Source organism: Fringilla coelebs, assembly GCF_963513975.1.
Source record: "Fringilla coelebs genome assembly, chromosome: 15".
NCBI classification, from domain to species: domain Eukaryota; kingdom Metazoa; phylum Chordata; class Aves; order Passeriformes; family Fringillidae; genus Fringilla; species Fringilla coelebs.
The window spans coordinates 8,633,435-8,653,238 of NC_140041.1; the positions used below are offsets into that span (position 1 = coordinate 8,633,435).

The 19,804-nt window shown below is 42.4% G+C and overlaps 1 protein-coding gene across 3 annotated transcripts in view; it reads left to right on the forward strand.

The window, feature by feature from the left end:
* Nucleotides 1-3,458: 3,458 nt before the first annotated feature.
* The window catches only part of RAPGEF6 (Rap guanine nucleotide exchange factor 6), a 121,885-nt gene continuing 105,539 nt past the window's right edge, over nucleotides 3,459-19,804 (forward strand). For all 3 annotated transcript variants that reach the window (XM_084216063.1, XM_084216065.1, XM_084216064.1), the window contains exon 1: nucleotides 3,459-3,642. In XM_084216063.1, coding sequence (XP_084072189.1) covers nucleotides 3,574-3,642 — 69 coding nt within the window. In that variant the 5' untranslated portion in view covers nucleotides 3,459-3,573. The remainder of the gene's footprint in view (nucleotides 3,643-19,804) is intronic.

The window sequence follows — 19,804 nt, forward strand, 5'->3', positions numbered from 1 at the left end:
CTAATGATCCCTTTGCCTCCCCAATTTTTCAGAAGTTCATCATCAGAATAAGTATATATGGTACCTCTGTCTGAAGAGGTTCTTCCCATTGGACATCCCAGAATATTTTGTTTTCCTCTAGTCAGGCAGAGAATTAATTTGTGTATCCTCCTTGTGGTATGTTAACCACGTACTTAGCTAGTAGTTGTTGCCAAAGATGTGCACAAATGTCCAAGGGGATTTTTTTTCCAAAGCTAAGAAATTAAAACCAACAGCCTAACAGCCGGATTGGAGAACGAGAGGAAGGAAATTGACAGGCTGTAACAGAACTCACAGGACACTAAATACATAGAATACATAAAAATAAAAGTTAAAAATATTTCAGTGCATGATGATTATGAATCTCTCCCAGTGGGAGACGTGAGGAAGTTGAGTTTTACCCTGAGGAATCTGGGATGTGCACACAGTAGTAAAAGGCATTACATTAAAAGGCATCTTTGGGAGTGTCAGCAAAGCAGAACAATTGAGGGAACATACTGGGAGGAGGAGATGTACTCTGTACCTCAGCTGCTCTTCCCTAATTCACACATGCTTGAAGCAGAAACATTTAATCTCCTGAGACTGCAACTCATCTGTATTAATAGCAAAGCACCTCTGATTCTTACATGATACAGATACTGTTTTCAATTAAAAAACTTTGCAGTAAGTGATGATGCTTTACTTGTGCAGGGATAAAGGGGAAACAGATTTTCCCCTCTGCATGGACAATAGGTGTCCTGCTTGGCCACTTCCCTTAATCCCAGCCCTGAAATTACTCACTTGTGAAAGCCTCTTAATTGTGTTTAACCATGTCAGCTTTACCACGTGGAGACATTGGCTGCGACACCACTAAGCAGTGAGGATCATGACACTGGTTTCCATTGTCCTCCAGGTATCTGGGAAAATAAACCCTATGGCTGAAATAGCCCCTGAAATAACTGCAGCTATTAGAGCCATTACCTACCCAAATTCAGGTGCTTTTGGAGTGAAGGAAGGCCAGGTAAGCCAAGCAATGAAATTGGAATGGCAGCTTTGGTTCCCATAGAATACTGCTGGTTCCCTCACTGCTCCTGTGCCTGGCTGTAAGCTGGCATTCAGGATGGGAATTTGTGTGCCAAAGAAAAAGGAAATTTTAGGCTACTAACTTTATTTCTACAGTGAGTGTCCACTTCTGTGTTATGTTTGTTGTAGGAATGCTGAACAGCTGGAATAGGTGATAAAATGAGTCCCCTTCTGAAAACCAATAGGGCTTAAATTATTTCAGATCCATGAAAACTGTGACTGCATAGATCTCACCAAAATCTGGGCTTTTCTTGTTAGCTGTTAATTAGCTTTTTTTTCCAGCCACCTGCATCTGGAGAGTATTGACTAATTTTTACATGATCTTTAAAAATGAACTGAGCTGGTAAAACTCTTGATTTGCTATCACATCTCTGATTTAAAAAAAAATAAAAAATCTCCTAACAGAAAAGGATTCCTGTTTCAGTTATTTTCTTCTTTTCTCTCCTTAGTTACTCAGGAGGACTTTTTCTCTCTATCTTTTCCATTTGGTTCCTGGCAGGGAATCTCTGAAGATTCCCACAGCACTGGAAACAGTATTTGATGTACTAAAGTTGAAAGAGGATAACATGTTCTGCCAAATAACTAGTACTAACTTCTGACCTTTGGAAGAATAATAGACCTGATATTTGGAAATCTTACCTTTACAACAGAAGTTCAAAGACAACAAAAAAAAAAAAAAAAAAAAAAAGAAAGAAAGAAAATGAGTTTTGATAGATTTCTTGAGACTGAAACCTGTGTCTTTCCTGTCAGTTTTGAGAGCATCTCATATTCTCTCTGTTGTGCAGGAGGTGTAATGACTGTGATGTTAAGAGTAGGTTTTCTTTAGATCCTTGCTGCCCATCCCATGGTTATTGTGCCTGCAGTGATACCAGGCACAGCATCAGAACAGTCTACCCTGGAGGAAACGTTGTATTTCCTCAGATTTTTTTTTTAAGAAAACTGTAGAAATATTATAAAACAACGTGGAAGGGGCGATCAAGTCCTTGAGCACAACAAAAGTAATTGTGCCATAAAGGGCAAGTGGTAAAGAGAACGGGAAGGCGCAGCTGGAGAAAGGGCAGGAACAAAAACACTCTTGGTATTAGGAAGGAAAGAGGAAAAAGCAAAAGGGCAAACACAAGTTGTATGCCTGCAAAGCTTTGATCTCATAAATTTACAGAATCGGACTTGTAATAGGAAGGAAAATGTTGCGATGCGTGTTTGGTATGTGGCCGCTTCCTGTTGTCCCCGAGCGGCCGTCAGGACAGGCAATGCAGGGCTTGGAAGAAGTTTGTAAATCCCCACAGGACCCCGGAGCTGTGGTAGCGCTTTCCTTACTAATGCATTCCTTATTTGTGTTTAATGCCGAGCTGTCTCCGGCGAGGCCGGGCTCTGCAGTCCTCACTGGGCACCGCCAGGATGGGGCCGGTCCTGCAGCAGCGGCCCAAGGCAAAGGCTCGGAGCAGCTCCGGAGTCACGCAGGACAATCAGCATTCGAGGAACTGCAGCGTGAGGGAAAGGGGGAACGCACGCAAACTCCGGGGGAGCGGTGCCGCGGCACCATGCCTGGTGTGATGGGTGCTCACGGGCACTCTGCTCCCAAGTGATGCAGAAAAGGCTTTCTTTCGGCTGCAATTGCTGAAGAACAGCCTCGTGTCGGGAGCCCAGGCAGCACAAAGCAACTTCCACCCTCCTGGGGGCCCGGCACGGCCGCACCGCGCATGCGCCCGGCCCCTCCCAACCCTCGCGAGCCTTCGCCCCGCGCCGCCCGCCGGCCCCGCCCCCTGCGAAGGCCGCGGCGCGGAGGGGCGGAGCTCACTGCAGCTCCGCCCACTCCCCCTCCGCCCCGCCCCTCTCTCTTCTTGCTGATTCTCTGGGTTAAAGCGCCCGCTCTCGCGCATTTCTATACCGGGGGATGCGCGGCGGGTGACCGGGGCGGGGGGTCCGGGCGGGGGCGGCGACTCCCGGAGCGTTCAGGGGAGACGCGGGCTCGTAGCCGGCCGTGGGGTTTCTCTCCGGACCCTCTGGCGCCGCGCCGCGGAGCAACTCGCCCGTCCGCATCGCTTTGTGCGGGCGCGGAGGGCGGAGCCGCGGGGGCCGAGCGCGCGGGGAGTCCCGCTCGGGCCGGTAACTTCGCGCACGGAGCGCTCGCGCCGCGATGGGGAGCGGCGCCGGCCGCCCCGGGAACGCGCCGGGAGCCGCCGCCGGCCGCCCCGAGCGCCGCCGCCGCCGCTGAGCCCGAGGCGCCCTGAGCGCCGCCCGCCTGGTGAGCAGCCAGCCCGGCGGCGGGCACCGCGCCCGGCCCCGCTCCCGCCCCGGCCTCCCCCGGTCCGCTCCCCGGCCGGGCCCCGGCGCGGGGAACGTTTCGGGGTGCGTCCCCCGCGGGCCCGGAGGGCGGCGGAGCCCGGGCAGGAGCCCCGGCGGGCCGCGCCGGTGTGATCGCGGCGCGCCCCGCGGCAGCGCCCCGCCAGCCGCTCCCGAGGCGCCGCGGGGCGGGGGGCGCCGGGCCGGAGGATGAGCGCCCCGGTGGAGCCCAGGATCAAACAGGCGCTGCGGAAGAAGCCCGCAGAGCGTACTCCGGAGGTAAGGCGGCTCCAGCTCCTTCCCAGCGAGTCCTTTTATTTACTTTCTCAGTTTTCCTTTGCGTAAATCCGTGTTCCGACAGCGCGGGATCCGCGGTGCGCACACAGACCGGGCTGGCGCACAAACTTCTGTCTGGAACTGGGTTATTTATTTATTTCTCTCCGAAGTTGGTCCTCTCGGGACCAGCAGAGGTTTAAACGCTCAGAAACACGCTGGGTACAGGCACAAGACGCTTCATTAAGTACTTCGGGCCAGCTGTAGGAAGAAGAACAAGAAGAAGTAGATCACCGAAAAGTAAAATGATGCATATTTCAGTGATGCAAAACTTATGGGAAAAGTTATGGAGCTGAAAGGCTTTGCTTACCTGTACAGTGATGCAGATTTAAACAAAACCAAACTAATTATGCTGCCCAGACTTCATAAAGATGTTTCTGCAGTGAGTGGGAGTGTAGAAATGTGTGAGGCTAGTAAGCTACAATAAACGCATTTTCCAATTAACTGCCTTCTCTGTCCCTTCCCCACAAGCTACTCTGTAATCAGCCATGTATTTTTGGGAATGGTAATGTCATGGAGCATTAACTTAATAATGAAATAGGTTTGATATCATTTGCATTTGTTGAAGCTCTGATTGGAGTTTGTTTGCTTACTTACCCTTTGCCTTCCTTCATTTGTTTCCCTTGCTGTGATTTTTTTTTTTAATGTGTTCAAGAATTAGTGCTGTGGAGTGATACACTCTTGAGTTTTTCCCTTGGAGACTGGGAAACATCTGTTCTCCCTTGGTACTTCATGGAGAGCAGAATGTCCTGCCTGGTCTTCCTTATAAGTTAATTATGGAAGGGCTACTCAGAGAGCTGCTCAGAAGCTGCTCCGGGGTTCATCCTAGCAGGACAGAGTCCCTAATTCCCTTTCAAGTCGGCTGAGTGAGTGAAATACAGATGTACAGATCTCCTGAAATACAGATGTTCAGTCCCAATGGTTACTTGCTCTGGGATATCCGGCACGTTCCTCCTTGTGTCTCTAAATTAATGATGAGGCAGTTGCAGTGTCCATTCTTTTTCCTTACTTTTAGCACTCCCCTCTTGCTTCAGAGCTTTCTTTCTCTTCAGCTGGAGTCTACAGTTAGTAATATTCTTTTGCTAGTGTGGCTTGCAGTGTTGGGCAAGTGGGTTCATCACAGAAGTGTCATTCAGGAGTTGGCATTCCATGCTGGCTCATCATGGCTTGGACTGTGGGGAACAGGTAATCTGCCTTGGCCCAGAACCCCTGCTCACCACTGCTCCTGCTTGCTGTACCAACCTCTGTGGCTGAGTAGGGCTTTTTGTTCTTTTCTTTTTTTTGGGCATCCCCAGTTTTCCCCCCAGTGGCCATCCCGGAATTCCTTGTGGTTGTCGCCTTGTTTTGGCTAAAACGACCTAAATATAATTATTTTGTTTAACCTTGTAGTGTGAAACTGTCAGATATCACAGTGACTGACTGCTTGTGGGTCTGTGTGCGTTTGTGTAAATTTCCATTGAGAGTGACATGAGCGTTGTGTGCAGGTTTGAATTTGCTAAGGTATCTTAATTGTGGGAAAAAAAATCTAATCTTTGCTGTCTAAGTAATAATGCTTCTAAAGTGATTTTAAAAAGCTAAATTCCCTTGTTAATTTGACCCTGTTTTGGCAGGCTAATTTTAGAGACACTGCACAGTGGGACTACATGTGATTAAAGTTAAACATGTACTTAAAACTTGGCAGGATTGGGTCCTCGGTTCTTGCTCCCTGTTGCTGAGTAGATAATTACAGTTAAATCACTGTTTTTTTCCTTAGGATGCTTTTGTTTACATACATTTAGAAAGAGAAGCTTTTGCCTGGTTTGATAGCAGGGTCTACTTGGGGGTGCCCAGTCTGGATCTGTGTTACCTGCTCAGGTACAAAGCATGGAATCCCCTGTCACAGTCACACTGCCAGATTTTCCCAGCATCTGCTCTGGGATGTGAGGACAGATGGATAGGGTGGTGAGTGAACTGGAGGAAACAATTGCAATGTTGTTTATTCATTTATTTATTTATCTCAACATCCTGACTTGTCCTCTTTCCTCTTAGGCTGCAAGACTTGGGGCAGGGAAGCTGAAACCTGTTTAGCACAGCCATTAGGATCAGACCCAAATTTCGGGTGTCCCTGCACAGGATGAACAATCTGGTGACTCCTGCCTTGAAGTATCCAGTTGTGCACAGACTAACGTGTGTGTGGCTTCATTTCTCCCCTCCTACTCTGGTGGGAAGGTATCATCAGTTCCTCCCACACAAAATCAGCTGCGCGGGGCTGCTCGTGCCCTTTGACTGCGTTTTTGTGCAGGAACCCCCTCAAATACCCCGAGCCACCATTGGTGTTTTGTGATAAGCCAAAGCTGCTCAAGCACAAGAGTTTTAATTGCTTTCAGCCCCTTTCTGCCCCCATCTCTGTTTCTGATCCTGCAGTTTATATGAGCAATTTACCTGGGTATTTATTACAAATTACAGGGTTGGGGCTGTACTGATCAGTAGCGTGGTCTGGTGCTTCATTCCTGTCATCTGTGCAGCCTCTGGAGAAATACAGATAAACACTCCACATGCCAGATTTTGCTTACAAGTAGTACAATTATCCATCTGATTTTGATTGTAGGTTTTTTTCCTTGAAAAAACGTTTTAATTTCTAAGAATTACAAAACTAAGCAGGGAGGTATTAAAAAATTTCTGTAGTTTACTTATTTTGAAATTGACCTCACTGTCTTGCTCAAGTAAATGTTTTTAGTTCCTGATACTACAAATATTTTTGTTTGGAAAAATCTGTGTTAGGGCAAGTTTTCAGTGTTGTGGTAACATTCCAATGTTTGCTAATTGTTAAAGTGTATAAGTTATGCATATTAGGCATGTACACACTTGATTTTTTTTTTTAGTTGTTGTTGCTCAGATACTTCATGTATCTTCATGAAGATGAACATGGAATCTTCAATTTATTTTGCCAGGGGGAATTATTTTGATAAATTTGTAGGGATTGTAGCAAAAATTTAACGATGCATATATTTTTATGTTATTTTATGTATGTTTTTTAAGTAACACAGTGTTGTGTTACTCTGTTTAGAATCTTTTTTTTGCAACTATTGACAGCTGGCAAATATTTTGCTCCCTTTCCTCTGTTTTTGCTGCATCACTGGAGGTGCATATTATTCATATGGGATGGAATTGACTTCTCATGTGGACAGAGTTCCAGAATGCTTCCTAGTGGACTGATGCCTGTCTGTGTAGCAGGTGCTGCTCTGGGATTTGAGTGAGTCTCATTTAGTCAGATGTTTGCCTTGCTGGTTCCCTGATGGCCTGTGCCCCTGTGCTGACACTGGAAATAAATCTGTGTACCTGTCTCTCAGGTATGGCCTGAAAGTGCAGAATTTTTGAGTAATCTCTCAGATATTAGTTTTGATGATAGATTATCCTAACAAATCATCCCTTCTGTTTTGTCAGAGGAAGGCAACTCTGGCAATAGTTGGATACTTAAAAATTATCATACCTATACTTAAATAATAGAATTTTTTACACTTCTTTACTATTTTAACATAGGCATTTTCCTCCCAAGGTTATGCAGATGCCTGTGTGGTGGTAAATATCTGAGTGTTTATACATGCAGATCCTCCAGTTTTTGCTTGGGAATATGGGATTTACTCTGCAGTGTTTCTTGTCACAGGTGGGGATATTAAATTGGTAATTTGGGAATATTTTAATAGAAGAAAATCTTTAGTTCAAGGCAGTAGAAGGGAAGGAGGAATGCTAATGCCACCATGTGTGTGCTCTCATTGAATATTTAATTTTTTTTGCGGCCCAGAATTCCTTATCAGATCCATACAAAGGCTCTGATGTTGGTCTTTAGGGGAGCTGTTCATGCTGCTGCAGATAAGGACTCAGTGGTTGATAGGGCCAAACAGCAAATGATTGTGCTCCTTTTTCTTTGTCTTTCCTTCTCCTCCCCTCCCGTGAGCAGGCTCTCTTCCATTTTTAATGGAATTTCTTCCCAATATAGTATCTTTTTAGTTCTTCATGACTTTGTTCTAGACAGTGTTTACTTTCGTGGCTCAGAAAGCTTTGCTTTTATTTGACATCAAAGAATTGGAGTTTATTTTTATACTCTGAGCTCTTGTACTTTCCTAACTTCATCTTTTTGCAGTAATTCTTGATTAATGTTAATTCGACTTCATTTGGCAATACTAATTCTTTCTTCTCTTCCTGTTCCCTTTTTATTAATACAGTGGAAAGAGGAAAAAACCCAATTTGCAGAATTGTGTCATGACAGTGTCTGCTGTTTGGAGCGTGTATGTGATGCTTTTTGATGGCTTGGATGTAGAGAAATAGATCTGTGTGAATGTAAATCATGCACAAATGGTACATTGATAGGCATTATGAAATAGCTGTAATAAATAAAATAAATTATTGTTGACAGCATAACAAAGGCACTCTTGTACTGTAGCACAGCTGAGCCAAACAGAGGAGAACATCTGCTTCTTGTTTCCAGAAATAACTGGTATTTTGAAGTGGGTTTTTTCATCCATTTAATAATTTTCTGTAAACTTGGTAGGTGAAATGGGATTAACCATTGTAGAAATCTATTGTTTCTAGAATCTGAGGTGAGCTTTTAGGAATGTGACTGTGTCAAGGTGTTGGCTTTGGATAGCCATTGAAAGTAATTAGAATTGTAAAGTCACCACAAAAGTGGGGATGCTTGTTATTGTAAAGCCAAAATAAAGTTGTGTTAAATGAAGTTGCAGATGCTGGTTTCTATTTATTAAAAGCACCTTACTGTTAGTATGTGGGCCTCTAAAACAGGGCCAAAGGCGTGATGGACACTTGACTTATGCCATAATTTTCTACTACCTAACCTCTGTCTTACACTTTCATTCCCAATTTTTTGTGATTTGTTTTTTAAAGACAACACTTTGTAAGACTTTTTCATGCAGTTACCAGTTCTGGAGCTCAAACTGAAGATGAGCAGCAGCCAACTGTTATAAAATCCTTGAGATTGTTGTGTGTTTTTGTGCTTTGGTGTCTTTGCCAGAGAACCTCCTGGAACCTTGATCCAAAGATGCACTGACCAGTGCTACATGATCCCTCACCATGCAGAGACTTAGGCTGATCTTGGCAAGTGGCTGTGCTGGGAAGCTGGAAAAGACCTTTAAAGTGGAAAAATGTTATCACTGGTGATAACCAAAGTGATAGAACACGTACTGACGTGCCTGCAATTTACCCCTAATGAATTCCTTCCTGAGCCCTTGTGTACCCTGTGCAGATTGCCTTTGTGCACTCATAGGGCAACAGTTATCTTCTACAGTTAGAAAAACGTCAAACCTTGTAATACGAATAATTTATAAGTAGTTCTGTGAAGGCAACAATTAGTTTTACTTATGTTCAGTGTGATTGAAAAATCAAGTGCACAAAAATAGTTTCATGGACAAAAATGTTGAGTAACTGCAACTTCGGAGAGAGTCTTGGGAGTGCATGCATGTCATTGACACCATATTCCATCAGCATCTTGCTAGGACTAGGAAAGACCTAGACTTGTGATGTTTTCTTAAATACTAGATTAGTCTCTTTAAATAAAATGTGTTGTAAAGCTTTTTTATAGCCACCTACTAAAATCAAAGTTCAGAACAGAGGTACATAAGGAGTGGCACATTGAGTATCATAGTGCTGACTGACAGTTCTTTAGATTCAGTCTTATTTACAAGCAGACTATAGTTTCTGTGTTAATGAAGTTGAAATTCTTATTACTTTTAGTGAAACAGTCACGAACCTTCTCTCTTCTTCCTCTGCTTCCCTGCCACATAGCTTTCAGTTGAAGGTAAAACAAAACCACATTTTTTTTTCCAGCTGCTCATTAAATTAATGTATTTAAACTCATAGTAAATACAGCAGTGAGAATCCTGGAGGGTTGTCCAACAAGCCTCAAAGCTTTGGGAAAACAGCATCCCTTCAGCTGCCAGCTTGATGAGTTAGGAAATTTTTAGTGCTTAGATTTTCCTCTATTTTGTCTTGTGCTTTAGGTGGGTAGTTGTCTCTTATTTTGTTTCTTAACACAATGTAGTATCATGAGTCTTCATCTCAATTAGACCTGTGGTTTTCCTGTAATAAAAAAAGCCAAGCATGCAAACTCTTATATTACCTCAGTAAATGCTGCTTGATAATTCATTTTCACAAACTTTGTGTATGTACCTTGTTTTCTGAGGTGATCAAGAGTGATGTCCTTTGCCAGATATATTTTATCTTTTATTCCAAAAGTTCAGATAAATACCATGGGTTCATGTTGGTGGTAGTTGTTCAGCCTTCCTAAACATCCCTGGGAAACCAGTGCAGGTAAAGTGTGGTGTCCAGTTCCCCAAGACTGGGCAGGGTCAAATCTCTTCTCTGAGTAATTGAAATTAACCTCAGTTAGCATCTTTAATCTGTGACTGATCAGAGGATTGATTTGGAATTCACAAAGTCTTACTTAAAAACCAGTGGTACTTGGTTATTTTATGTTTTCATTGCCATGTGGGCACAGTTCTGTGCTTGTGGCATACAGTTGAATCTTGGCCAGAGGTACTCAACAACCTGGCTTATATCAGTAGCCAAATAATTCAGATTATTACTACTTGGAACCTTAAGTACAACACACTTTCTGAAGCTGAAATCAGCCCTAAATTAGTTGAACATAAAAAATAAAATTCATCTGTTGTTTCAAATGAACCAAAATACAATATTGGAACATTTACCAGCTTTAACAACTGCTAATCTATGTAAATATTCAGCTATATGGACTTCAGTATCTGTCTTGGGAATGCTTTTTGCCTCTTTTTTAACATTTTTTTGAGTTTGTTGTTGTGCTTTCATCAGCAAGCCTGAAGGTGTTTCTCATATTAGTCTTTGGATTATTTATGTCTCAGAGACACAAATAAGAGTGTGCTAAGCCTTGGACAAGGTCCCTTGTTCGCAGAGGAGGGATCTGGTTTGGCTGTTCTGCAGGTATTATCTGGCTGGAATATCTGTCAGGAAACTTTGCCTGTAGTTCTCAGAAATAAATATTTTTTCCAGCTTTGTTAGCAGTAAAGCCTTTTGACTTCAGTCAAATAGAGATTTGTGGTTCCAATGAAATAAATCAGGTTTCAGGGCACTGTTTTAGCTTTGACTGCATTTACTGGTTTTACTGAAGGGACTATTGACAAATAGATTTTTTCATAAAGTCTGTCTAACTAAGTTTCCTTGATTGAAAAAAAGCAATATTAAGCAAGTAGAGAAGATCAGCATGAATGTTTTGGGATGGGTGAGTTTTTTGATTTTTAGAGTCTGTGTCCATATTAACCTGTTTTGTGGGTAAGGATGCTGAGCACTGTTCTGGAAAGGAAAATCTGGGCAGGAGTGAAAGGATTTAAACAAACTGTGATGGAGACAGGGAAACATTGTGATGATTAAGTTGCCTTGGAGTAGGTGTATATAATTTGTTAATTATTTTTGGAAGATTATTCTGAACCACAGCTGTTCAAAAAAAAAAGGAGGTCAAAACCAAACCCACAAAAAACAAGATGCCAGAGAAAGTAAACTTTTAATAAAAACTCTGAGAAGTAAATTAGACTGAACATTCATTGTTTATCACCTGGTGTAGGTGGAACATGCATATATTGTTCCATCTAATAGCTGTGACTTTGTGGTATCTGGTCTCCCTGGCACCTGAGGGATGATCAGGCCTTCTTCATTGGTTTGATGAGTATTTGGTGCTTCCATCATTGCAGTGTAAAGTCATGGCCACTGCTCCTCTAAGTGTCCCTGTAATTGGCTTGGAGCAGTGCTGTGAAATCCCTTTGGTTTCTGAAACAGCTTCTTTAAATCTGGGTCTGTGAGGGTCCTTGGGACTGTGTTGCTGCTGCTCTCCCTGGTATGGGCAGACCCTGGGGTTTTTGTTTGCAGGGGTCACTCGGACATTTTGGCACCCTCTGGGAAGAATGTTGGCAGGCTTTCTTTAGCCTTTCCTTGTGCTGATACTGATGCCTTGTGTAGTGGAATCTCTCACCTCTTTGTCACAGAATCACAGAATGGTTTGGACTGGAAGGGCTCTTAACCACCATCCTTTTCCAGCCCCCTGCCATGGGCTGGGACACCTTCTGCTAGACCAGGCTGCTCCAAGCCCTGTCCAGCCTGGCCTGTAACACTTGTAGAGATGGGACATCCATGTTCCAGTGCCTCACCTTGTGGGAGCAGAAGTGTACAGATGTTTTGTGTCTGTGACAAGCGATGCTGTTTGGACCTCTGCACAGAATTGGAAGGGTTATTTTAAGTTATCTGCGCTGGCCCTTTATTCCTGCATGTTTCACTCTGCTCTTGGGCCATGACTAATGAAAATTCCTCCATCCAGTGTAAAGTCTGCTCGCCAGAACATGGATGTATTAAAGAGAAGATGAAATTACAGTGCACTAATAACCCTGTGGACAATGCCTCATGTATATTGGCATTGTTTGCAGAAAGTTGAGGGTTTGTGTGTAGTGAGTCACTGAGTTACACATGACAAGGTAAAAAGCTGTTCCACCATCCTTGTTTGTCTCCTGCATGTAATTTCCAATTCTGATTCATTGAAATGAAGCGGTGAGCAGGAATGTGGTTCTGTTATGGGATACAAGTGAGTGGATATCTTAAAGCACTGAGCCTTTTCAAACATGAGGTGCAGCTATTCCCAATGCTAGTCCAGTTTACCTGAAGAAATGTGAGCGCATTTAGGTCTGGCTGAGAAAGAGCTACAAGTTAACCTTGGCGAGCTTGAGGAATTGTATTAGAATCAACAATCATTCTGAGTTGAAGGGGATCCACAGTGATCATTGAACCCAATTCCTGTCTCTGCACAGTACCATCCCAAGAGTGAGTGGGACTAATGAGCACAGCTGGTGGCTTCCAGTATTTCTTGTGTCTAAGTTTTGGTGAAATTGTTCAACCTGAACATCCTACTTAAGCGTAATGGTTATACAGTATCTATTGTGTGTAGTTAAAAAAGTCAGAGGCTGTTGCCTAATTAACTTGCCTCTGCAGGTTGGGGTTCATCTGAAGGAAGTAGGGCCAAATGTGGTAACAAAACATTTTTGCTTTGTAATTTGTGTGTTAGTGTCTCTTGCTTTCTATGACTCGTCTGTGTGCCTGTTATTGTATGGGTGCCTGCTGCACACCTTGTGTATAGAATTTTTAGATATCTTTCCTCCAAGATATATGTACAGTAATGATTTTGAAGGAAATTATATTCTAAGGCACTCTTATATGTATGACTTGTGTATGAGAGGAAAGAAGATGGTCATGATCTGTGTGTGTTGGTGGTTCTGCACAACGAGATAGGACAGGGGGTGCTTGCAGGAATTCTGCTCTCAGACCTGGGGGAGGAACTTTCCCTATCAGTGATGACAGACATCAGTGTCTTTCCTCTGGGACAGCAGTCCTCAGCCTAAAGGAAATGCTCTTGAATACTTTTACAGAATCACAGAATCATTAAGGTTTGAAAAGACCCCAGGATCAAGTCATACTGTCAACCCAGCACCACCACGAGTTCACCATTAATCCGTGTCCTTGAGTGCCTTAACCACATGGTTTTTCTGAACGCTTCCGGGGATGGTGACTCTTCCATCATGAGCAGTCTGTTCCAATGCTTGACAGCCCTTTCCATGAAAAAAGTTTTCCTAATATCCAATCTAAACATCCTCTGGTGTAGCTTGAGGTCATTTTCTCTTGTCCTGTCACTTGTTACCTAGGACAAGAACTTTGTGTCATTCTTTAATCAGTCCAGAGTCTGGTATGTGTAGGAACAGTTTTATCTGAAAACACTGTTGTCTAGGTGTGCCTTGATCTCTTCTTATTGCTTTTTTGTTTTCCTTTTTTGAGCTTCTGCTGTTACAATCCTAACACAGAATGATTCTCAAGCAGAGATTTCATTAGCATTGTGCCTGTTGGTTGAAGGAATTTGAGAATCTGGTGTGAGTGTAGGTCAGAATATTTAACCAAACATTTCTAGAGTACATCAACTTCCTAATCTGCCTGTGAAGTTATTGTCAAAGCACAAAGTCTTCTTCAAATCTCCATCCCTTTTCCTTCATCTTGTTCAGAAAGTTGGGTGTCTGATACTGATGCTGTTGTGTATCTGCCTTGGGGTGCTTGGTGTGCAGCCCCTGTCTCTGTTCAAGCTTTCAGGGGGATGTTAGGATTCCCTGAGAGGGCTGCACATCCTTTCTGTTCTTTTTTTTAATGTTTTGTTCCAAGGAAGTCTTTAGAAGGTTCACTCAGTGGTTGTGGGGTTTTCTGGACTGATGATATATTTGTCAACAAGGCTTTTGTGTTGGAGAGGTGATTGTAAAACAAACTCATTGTTTTCACTCTGTGGTTCAGAGCGAGCTAGAAACTTACAAAACTAGAAACTAGAAACTTACACACACAGTATTTTGAGATATTTTTCAAGCTATCGGCCAAAGTAACTGTAACTAAAAACCAGAGATCACAGCAGATTGTTTCATGATAATCTTCATACTAAATGCAGGATTTAGGGCTCAGCAGATGGGATTGTACAGATTAGGTCATACATTCGTATTGATCAGATATTTCAAGGCCTAATTCTCTACACTGTGATGGTAGGGTGCTGGTAAATGTAGCTTGTAGGGGGCAGAAAAATGACTCCAATTTCTGTTTGTTACTGTCACAGAAGGCACCCAGTGCTCCAGAACAGCTGTGGGGACCCTGCGAGCTGCAGCTGGTGGCAGCAGGCAGGTGGTGCCTGCAGTTTCCTCTGTGCTCCCCCTTTGCAAACACGGGAAGCTGGGGCCAGGTAATCTCATACCTGGAACTTTCCCAGCTAGGATTGGTTTGGTTCTTTCCAGAAGGTAATGTGACTCCTGCTTCATATAAATCCTGTCAAAGGAGCAAGTGGAGTTAATGTGTATTAGGGTAGCTGTTCCCAGCCATCTTCCAAAGACCATGTGAAATGTTATTGTTCCAAGATTGCTTTTCCTGTGCTTGCTTCTACTGTTCCTGAAAAACTGTTTTTTCATTTTAGTGACAGCTGTGACAGCCCTGAGAGTAAAACCAGAAATTATGGTGAAGTCTTGGAATTTTTTTATTGGAACTTACTTCCTTTAGTATATACTTTTCTCCCTGAAGTGGGGTCATGCACTTTGTTTTGTCTGTGGAGTGATAATTTAACTAAAAGTTTTCACTTATGAATTAAGGTTTAAATATGTAATGTAATATTTTTCTACCAAACTATTTCTTATTGTGGTATCTGAATTAAAAAAAACTTATTTCAGGGACTGGTTAGGTAGTAAAAGTGTGTTTTTTGCTTAGTCTGACCTAGAGTATGAGCCTTACTGACCTTGCAATAGGAACTTCTTGGAGATACTAGAATAGTGAGAAAGGGCCAGAAAAGGGTGTGGAAGGAGGTGGGAGGGAACTGCAAGTATACTTGGCATTCAGAAAAGTTGCCAAATGGGAAAAAAACACATTTCTTTTCTGCTTTTGTTCTCCAAAAATGCAAAGGGTGGAGGATAAGCAGTCAAGATGTGTAGGTGTTAAATTCCTCATAGAAGCAGTATTAAAGCTGCAGAATATTGTAGTGAATAAAAAGGTAACTATAAAACAAATAATGATTTTCAAAAGAAAATCTCTTCAGGTAGGATACCCGAACTTTTACTCTGTATAAGCTTCAGAGAGGAGTTTTTCTTTAATGTTTATTTTAACAAAACCCTTTCTTGTGTCACATTGTGTAAGGAGAGCTGGATATCTGCAGTGAAAATAAATTGTAGGAGAGTAGTAGCCTTACAGAACTTGGTGTGAATGTCTGCTGTGAGAGGAAACTGAGGTGCCTGTGCCCAGGTTTGTCCACTTGTGGACAGCCCCACTTGTGAGGAGCCCAGGGGAGGAAGCCAAACCCCTGCAGACAGCTGTGTGACATCTGTGCTGTGCTGCTGAGTGCACTGATCACAGTCTGCTGCTGTTTGCTCCATGGCTCTGTAATAACCCTGTGTGCAATGGCTGATGCTCCCATCCCAGGAGTGTAAAAAGCTGGCAGTCTGCAGATGGAAACGAGTCCCTTGGCATTGACAGGTGGCTTGTGGTGGTCTTGTCACTGGCAAAGAAGCTGCACACTTCTCAGGACCATTCCAGATGAACTTCCAGTTTGCAGGGAAGTGCAAAACACTTTGCCAGATGTGCAAAAATGAGTTTTCCTTGAGAAGTATATTGAGAGTACCTTGATAAAGTCCGTTCAGAGCTCTGATGCCCTCCTTTTGAGAGAGCTGATATTGCTGTAAAAGAGCTCTGCTCATGTTAGTATTGCCAGACAAGCTGTTTTTGAAACTTGGAGGTCTTCTTGTTTCAATGGCTTCAGGCTTAAAATACAGAGGATTTTCCTTTGATGATACTGTGATACACCCTTCTTCCTCTTTTGAGCATTTCAATGCAGTATTTTGGAAATACCCTGAGTTGAGGGAAGCATGCACAAATTAGTTAGCATTCTGCATCTGGTTTCTTGAGGTTCCTTAGCTCTGCTAATTATTGGTTGGCTTTTAGCATGTCAAGAGTGTAGCAAATTCTTGATGAAAAGAACAAAAATAATTGCCTTAAGGGATTCTCTCTTTGTAATCTTTTTGTGCCTGTTTAGCATTGACATTTAAGCAGTCCATCCTTCAAAGACTGATCATTAATGAGCCTGCAATGATGGTCTGAAGGGAAGGAATTTTTGTGGTAGTGTGTTGCATTGCAGGCACATACAGTTCCATTTGGCCAAACATGAATTCCTATGAAGAGAGTTCCAGAGCTGTGGTAATGTTTTTCACTTTGGCAGTTTGTATTCGAAGAAGCTGAGGAATGAGGTCTGTCATTGTAAACCATGTCATGGTTTTGAAAGATGTTCATACTGATTTTGTTGCACTTCAGTTTTGGGAGCTTTATGATGCTCTTGTCATAAGGGGTTGTGCATTTCCATGGCCACCAGATACTGTGGGAAGGTTATTCTACTTAAATCTGATTTACTTGATCCAACATTTTCAGGGCTCTTAGTAACATGTCTAGCTTCCAGCAGGCTGTGTTGATTTGGCTGTAAAACCGTTCTTTCCAACTGTTGCAGAAGAAGTTTCTGTTCCTGTTTCCCATTTGAAGCAGGAAGGAAGCTGGCAGTCTGATGTCAGACTGCTGACCTCCTGTCAAACACATTTACTGCTTCCCTTCTGTTGGATGGGAAGGCTTCCTTCAGCAAACTCCCCTACAGATGCCAGTATAGGTCACTTCCAAGATGCTTGTCAAAGTCTTCTTGTTCTGGTTCTTCCAAACTGATATGCAGTTCATACAAGGATGAAAGGGTATCATCCAGGTGTGATCATTAGAAAAGATGTATTATCATGTATATCTGGCCCACCATTTCAGCCCAATTCCTGAGCCATTGGGATACTTTCCTGGTGAAGTCCAAGGCTCAAGAGAGGAACTTCTTTCTGTTTTGTTTCCCCTCTGCTCACTTTAGGTAGAAGGCAATTGTGGAGTATAGCAGACCTGTAGTTAACAGGTACTTCATAACCTGTCAGAGCTGAGAACAGCCTTGTTTTTAAGAAAAATTGAGAATTTCCCTTGTGCTTAGTTTGGGTCTCTGAAATGCAGCAAATCTGGCTCTAAAATCTGGAGCCATGGACTTCAGTGATTAGTTTGGTGAATAGTAATGTTGCTTTGATTTTTCCCAAGCTCTAGTAGAATGTTTTTTTAAAATGTATTTTTATATGAAATATAATTACATAGCTTTCATGGTTGTGAATGCTGATGTAATAAAGTGAGAAGCCTTAGATAACAGGTCTTCCTTTCCTTCCAGCACTTGAACCGGGTGTACTTGCTAAGTACTGCAGTGGACCAGCTGCCTGAGTGAGAGGCTGAGACACTAAATGCACAGCTTTTCAAGAAAACACACAACAGAAATATCTTAATTTTCAATGTAATTGTGTAAAATGTCTGAGCTGCAGTACCAGATCCTTCTGTTTCTCCTGCATTTGGGGGGACAGTGATCTAGAGTATGTGTTCTCCACGACTGCAGGCACAGGCTTGACTGTCCAGAGGCTGTGGTGGTGTAATGTTCTGTGGTGGTGTAATATTCTGCTGCTGTGTCCAGACATTGCCTGTCATTACCCTGTGTGGATCCTCTCTTTTAATGTGAGCTGATGAGTCAAAAGTTGGAATATTAAAGGAAGGCATTGCATTGCTGCTTATAAATCCAACTTTGCTGAGATCAAGTTTTGTATTAGTTGGGTGGGTTATTTTTTTTTTACATCTTCAGTAAATAATGGTAGTTTTGCTGTCTTAAAACACAAGTCTTCTTTTTAGGTGAGACCCTTGATTTGTTTAAAAGTGGGTTTGTTGTACCTCCATAGAGGCTGTGGTTGGCTAACACTGGAAGATCAAGAGGTTGGAGGAATCTCTGGTGTGGTACAATACAAATTGTGTTGATCATGGTTTCCTAGGAATGAGGAAGGTAGGATTGGCTTGTTTTGGTTTTGTAGTCAAGGCTGATTGTAACCTCTGGAGTTTTTGGTCTGCCTGAGGATTGAATGGTTCATTGGAGGAGAGGTTTCCTATCAACTCCTATTCTACAACACAGCTGAAGGAGCCCATGTCTCACGTGTTATCAATTAGTACCTGTTTGATTTAGTGTGGAGGTGGAGGAGACAATTCCTTGGCACCTTGTCTGTAGTTCTGTGGATGTTAGTCATGAGTTTGTTGCACTTTGTGAAGCTGGATACCTGGTGGGTAGGCTGCAGGATTTGGAGCTAGAAATTCCTGACTAACAGTATTATCTTATGGTTGATTCAGTCTCTTAATGGTATACTTGTTTATTGTTCCTCCTAATGTTTAAGTTGTTAATTTTCTTAATTAGAATTATTCCCTTTGTAACATTATGCGTCAGTGATCGATGTAATGACTAGGGAAGTGCTCAGGTATCTGTACCTCTGACATTTATTTGATTTGATTTCAAACTTGAAACCTGTTAACCTAGCTAGATGAATATGCATATACATATATATATAAAAAACTCCTCAGTTTGGATCTGTAAGCTTCTTTGTGGTTTATGGCACAGGTATTGCTGAGAAATACAAAAGTAAATGTTAAAATGGCAGAGCATCAGTTCCCAGAGTTCTGCTGTGGAGGTTTGCATTCAAATGTTGCAGTGAGGTAAATCTGGCTAATTCTTTGCTATGAGCAGAGACGTGAAGAGCTACTGATTAATCCTTTTTTCTTTCACAAGGGATATAAGTATGTTTGCCACTGTTTGGACACAATGAATGCAGGCATGGTAACCTTTCTCAACAGGTGAGAGGATATTGTAGTAGTTGAAGTATTAGTAAAGTTTGTGGGAATCTATATTCAGATAATTTAGACCCTTTAAGAAATATTGCTTCCTCTTCATTGCAGTAACTTTCTTGGATTGATCTATTTGCTAGTGCTTGAGTATCCTAATACCAGCATGCAGAAGGAGTTACTGGTGAGCATATTACTGCTGTCCACTACAGGAATTCCTTCATAGTTCATAATGACATTACTATGGGAATTAAATAGCTGGAGGTTGATTTTTCATTTTTCCTTCAATGGCTTTATTGAAAAAACTGTAGGAGAGCATTACAGTTGTGTGATATTTTATTCTCGGTTGTAATCTCATAGTTCTCTTCCTGTTTTACTGACGCACCAAAACATTTTTAGGCAGTTAATACAACTTTATTCCTCTCCCTTACCTAGATACTGAGTGGGTGATTTAAATTACAATATTGATAAAGGTCTCATTTTGCCTTCATTATTATTTGTTTAGCAGGACTTAATTTTTGGACAGGCACGATCTTTGCTTGCTTGAATTCACAAAGAAGTAAGAAATTACACACAGAAAAATTGTAAATGTGCTGTTAGAAAAATAACAATATTCTTATCCATTTGTATGAATTTCTGCCAATCATTATGATGGAAAAAAGCTACAGTAAAATGAAATTATGGTGTCTGTCAGTCCTCTGTGTGAGATACCTGTTGAGCTGCAGAATGGGAGCTCAGTTATGACATTCACTTGCTGCAAAGATACATTGGGCAGAACACGATGAAAACATTGACAGTGGAGTTAAATGTTAAATATGGAGTTATATGTTAAATATGA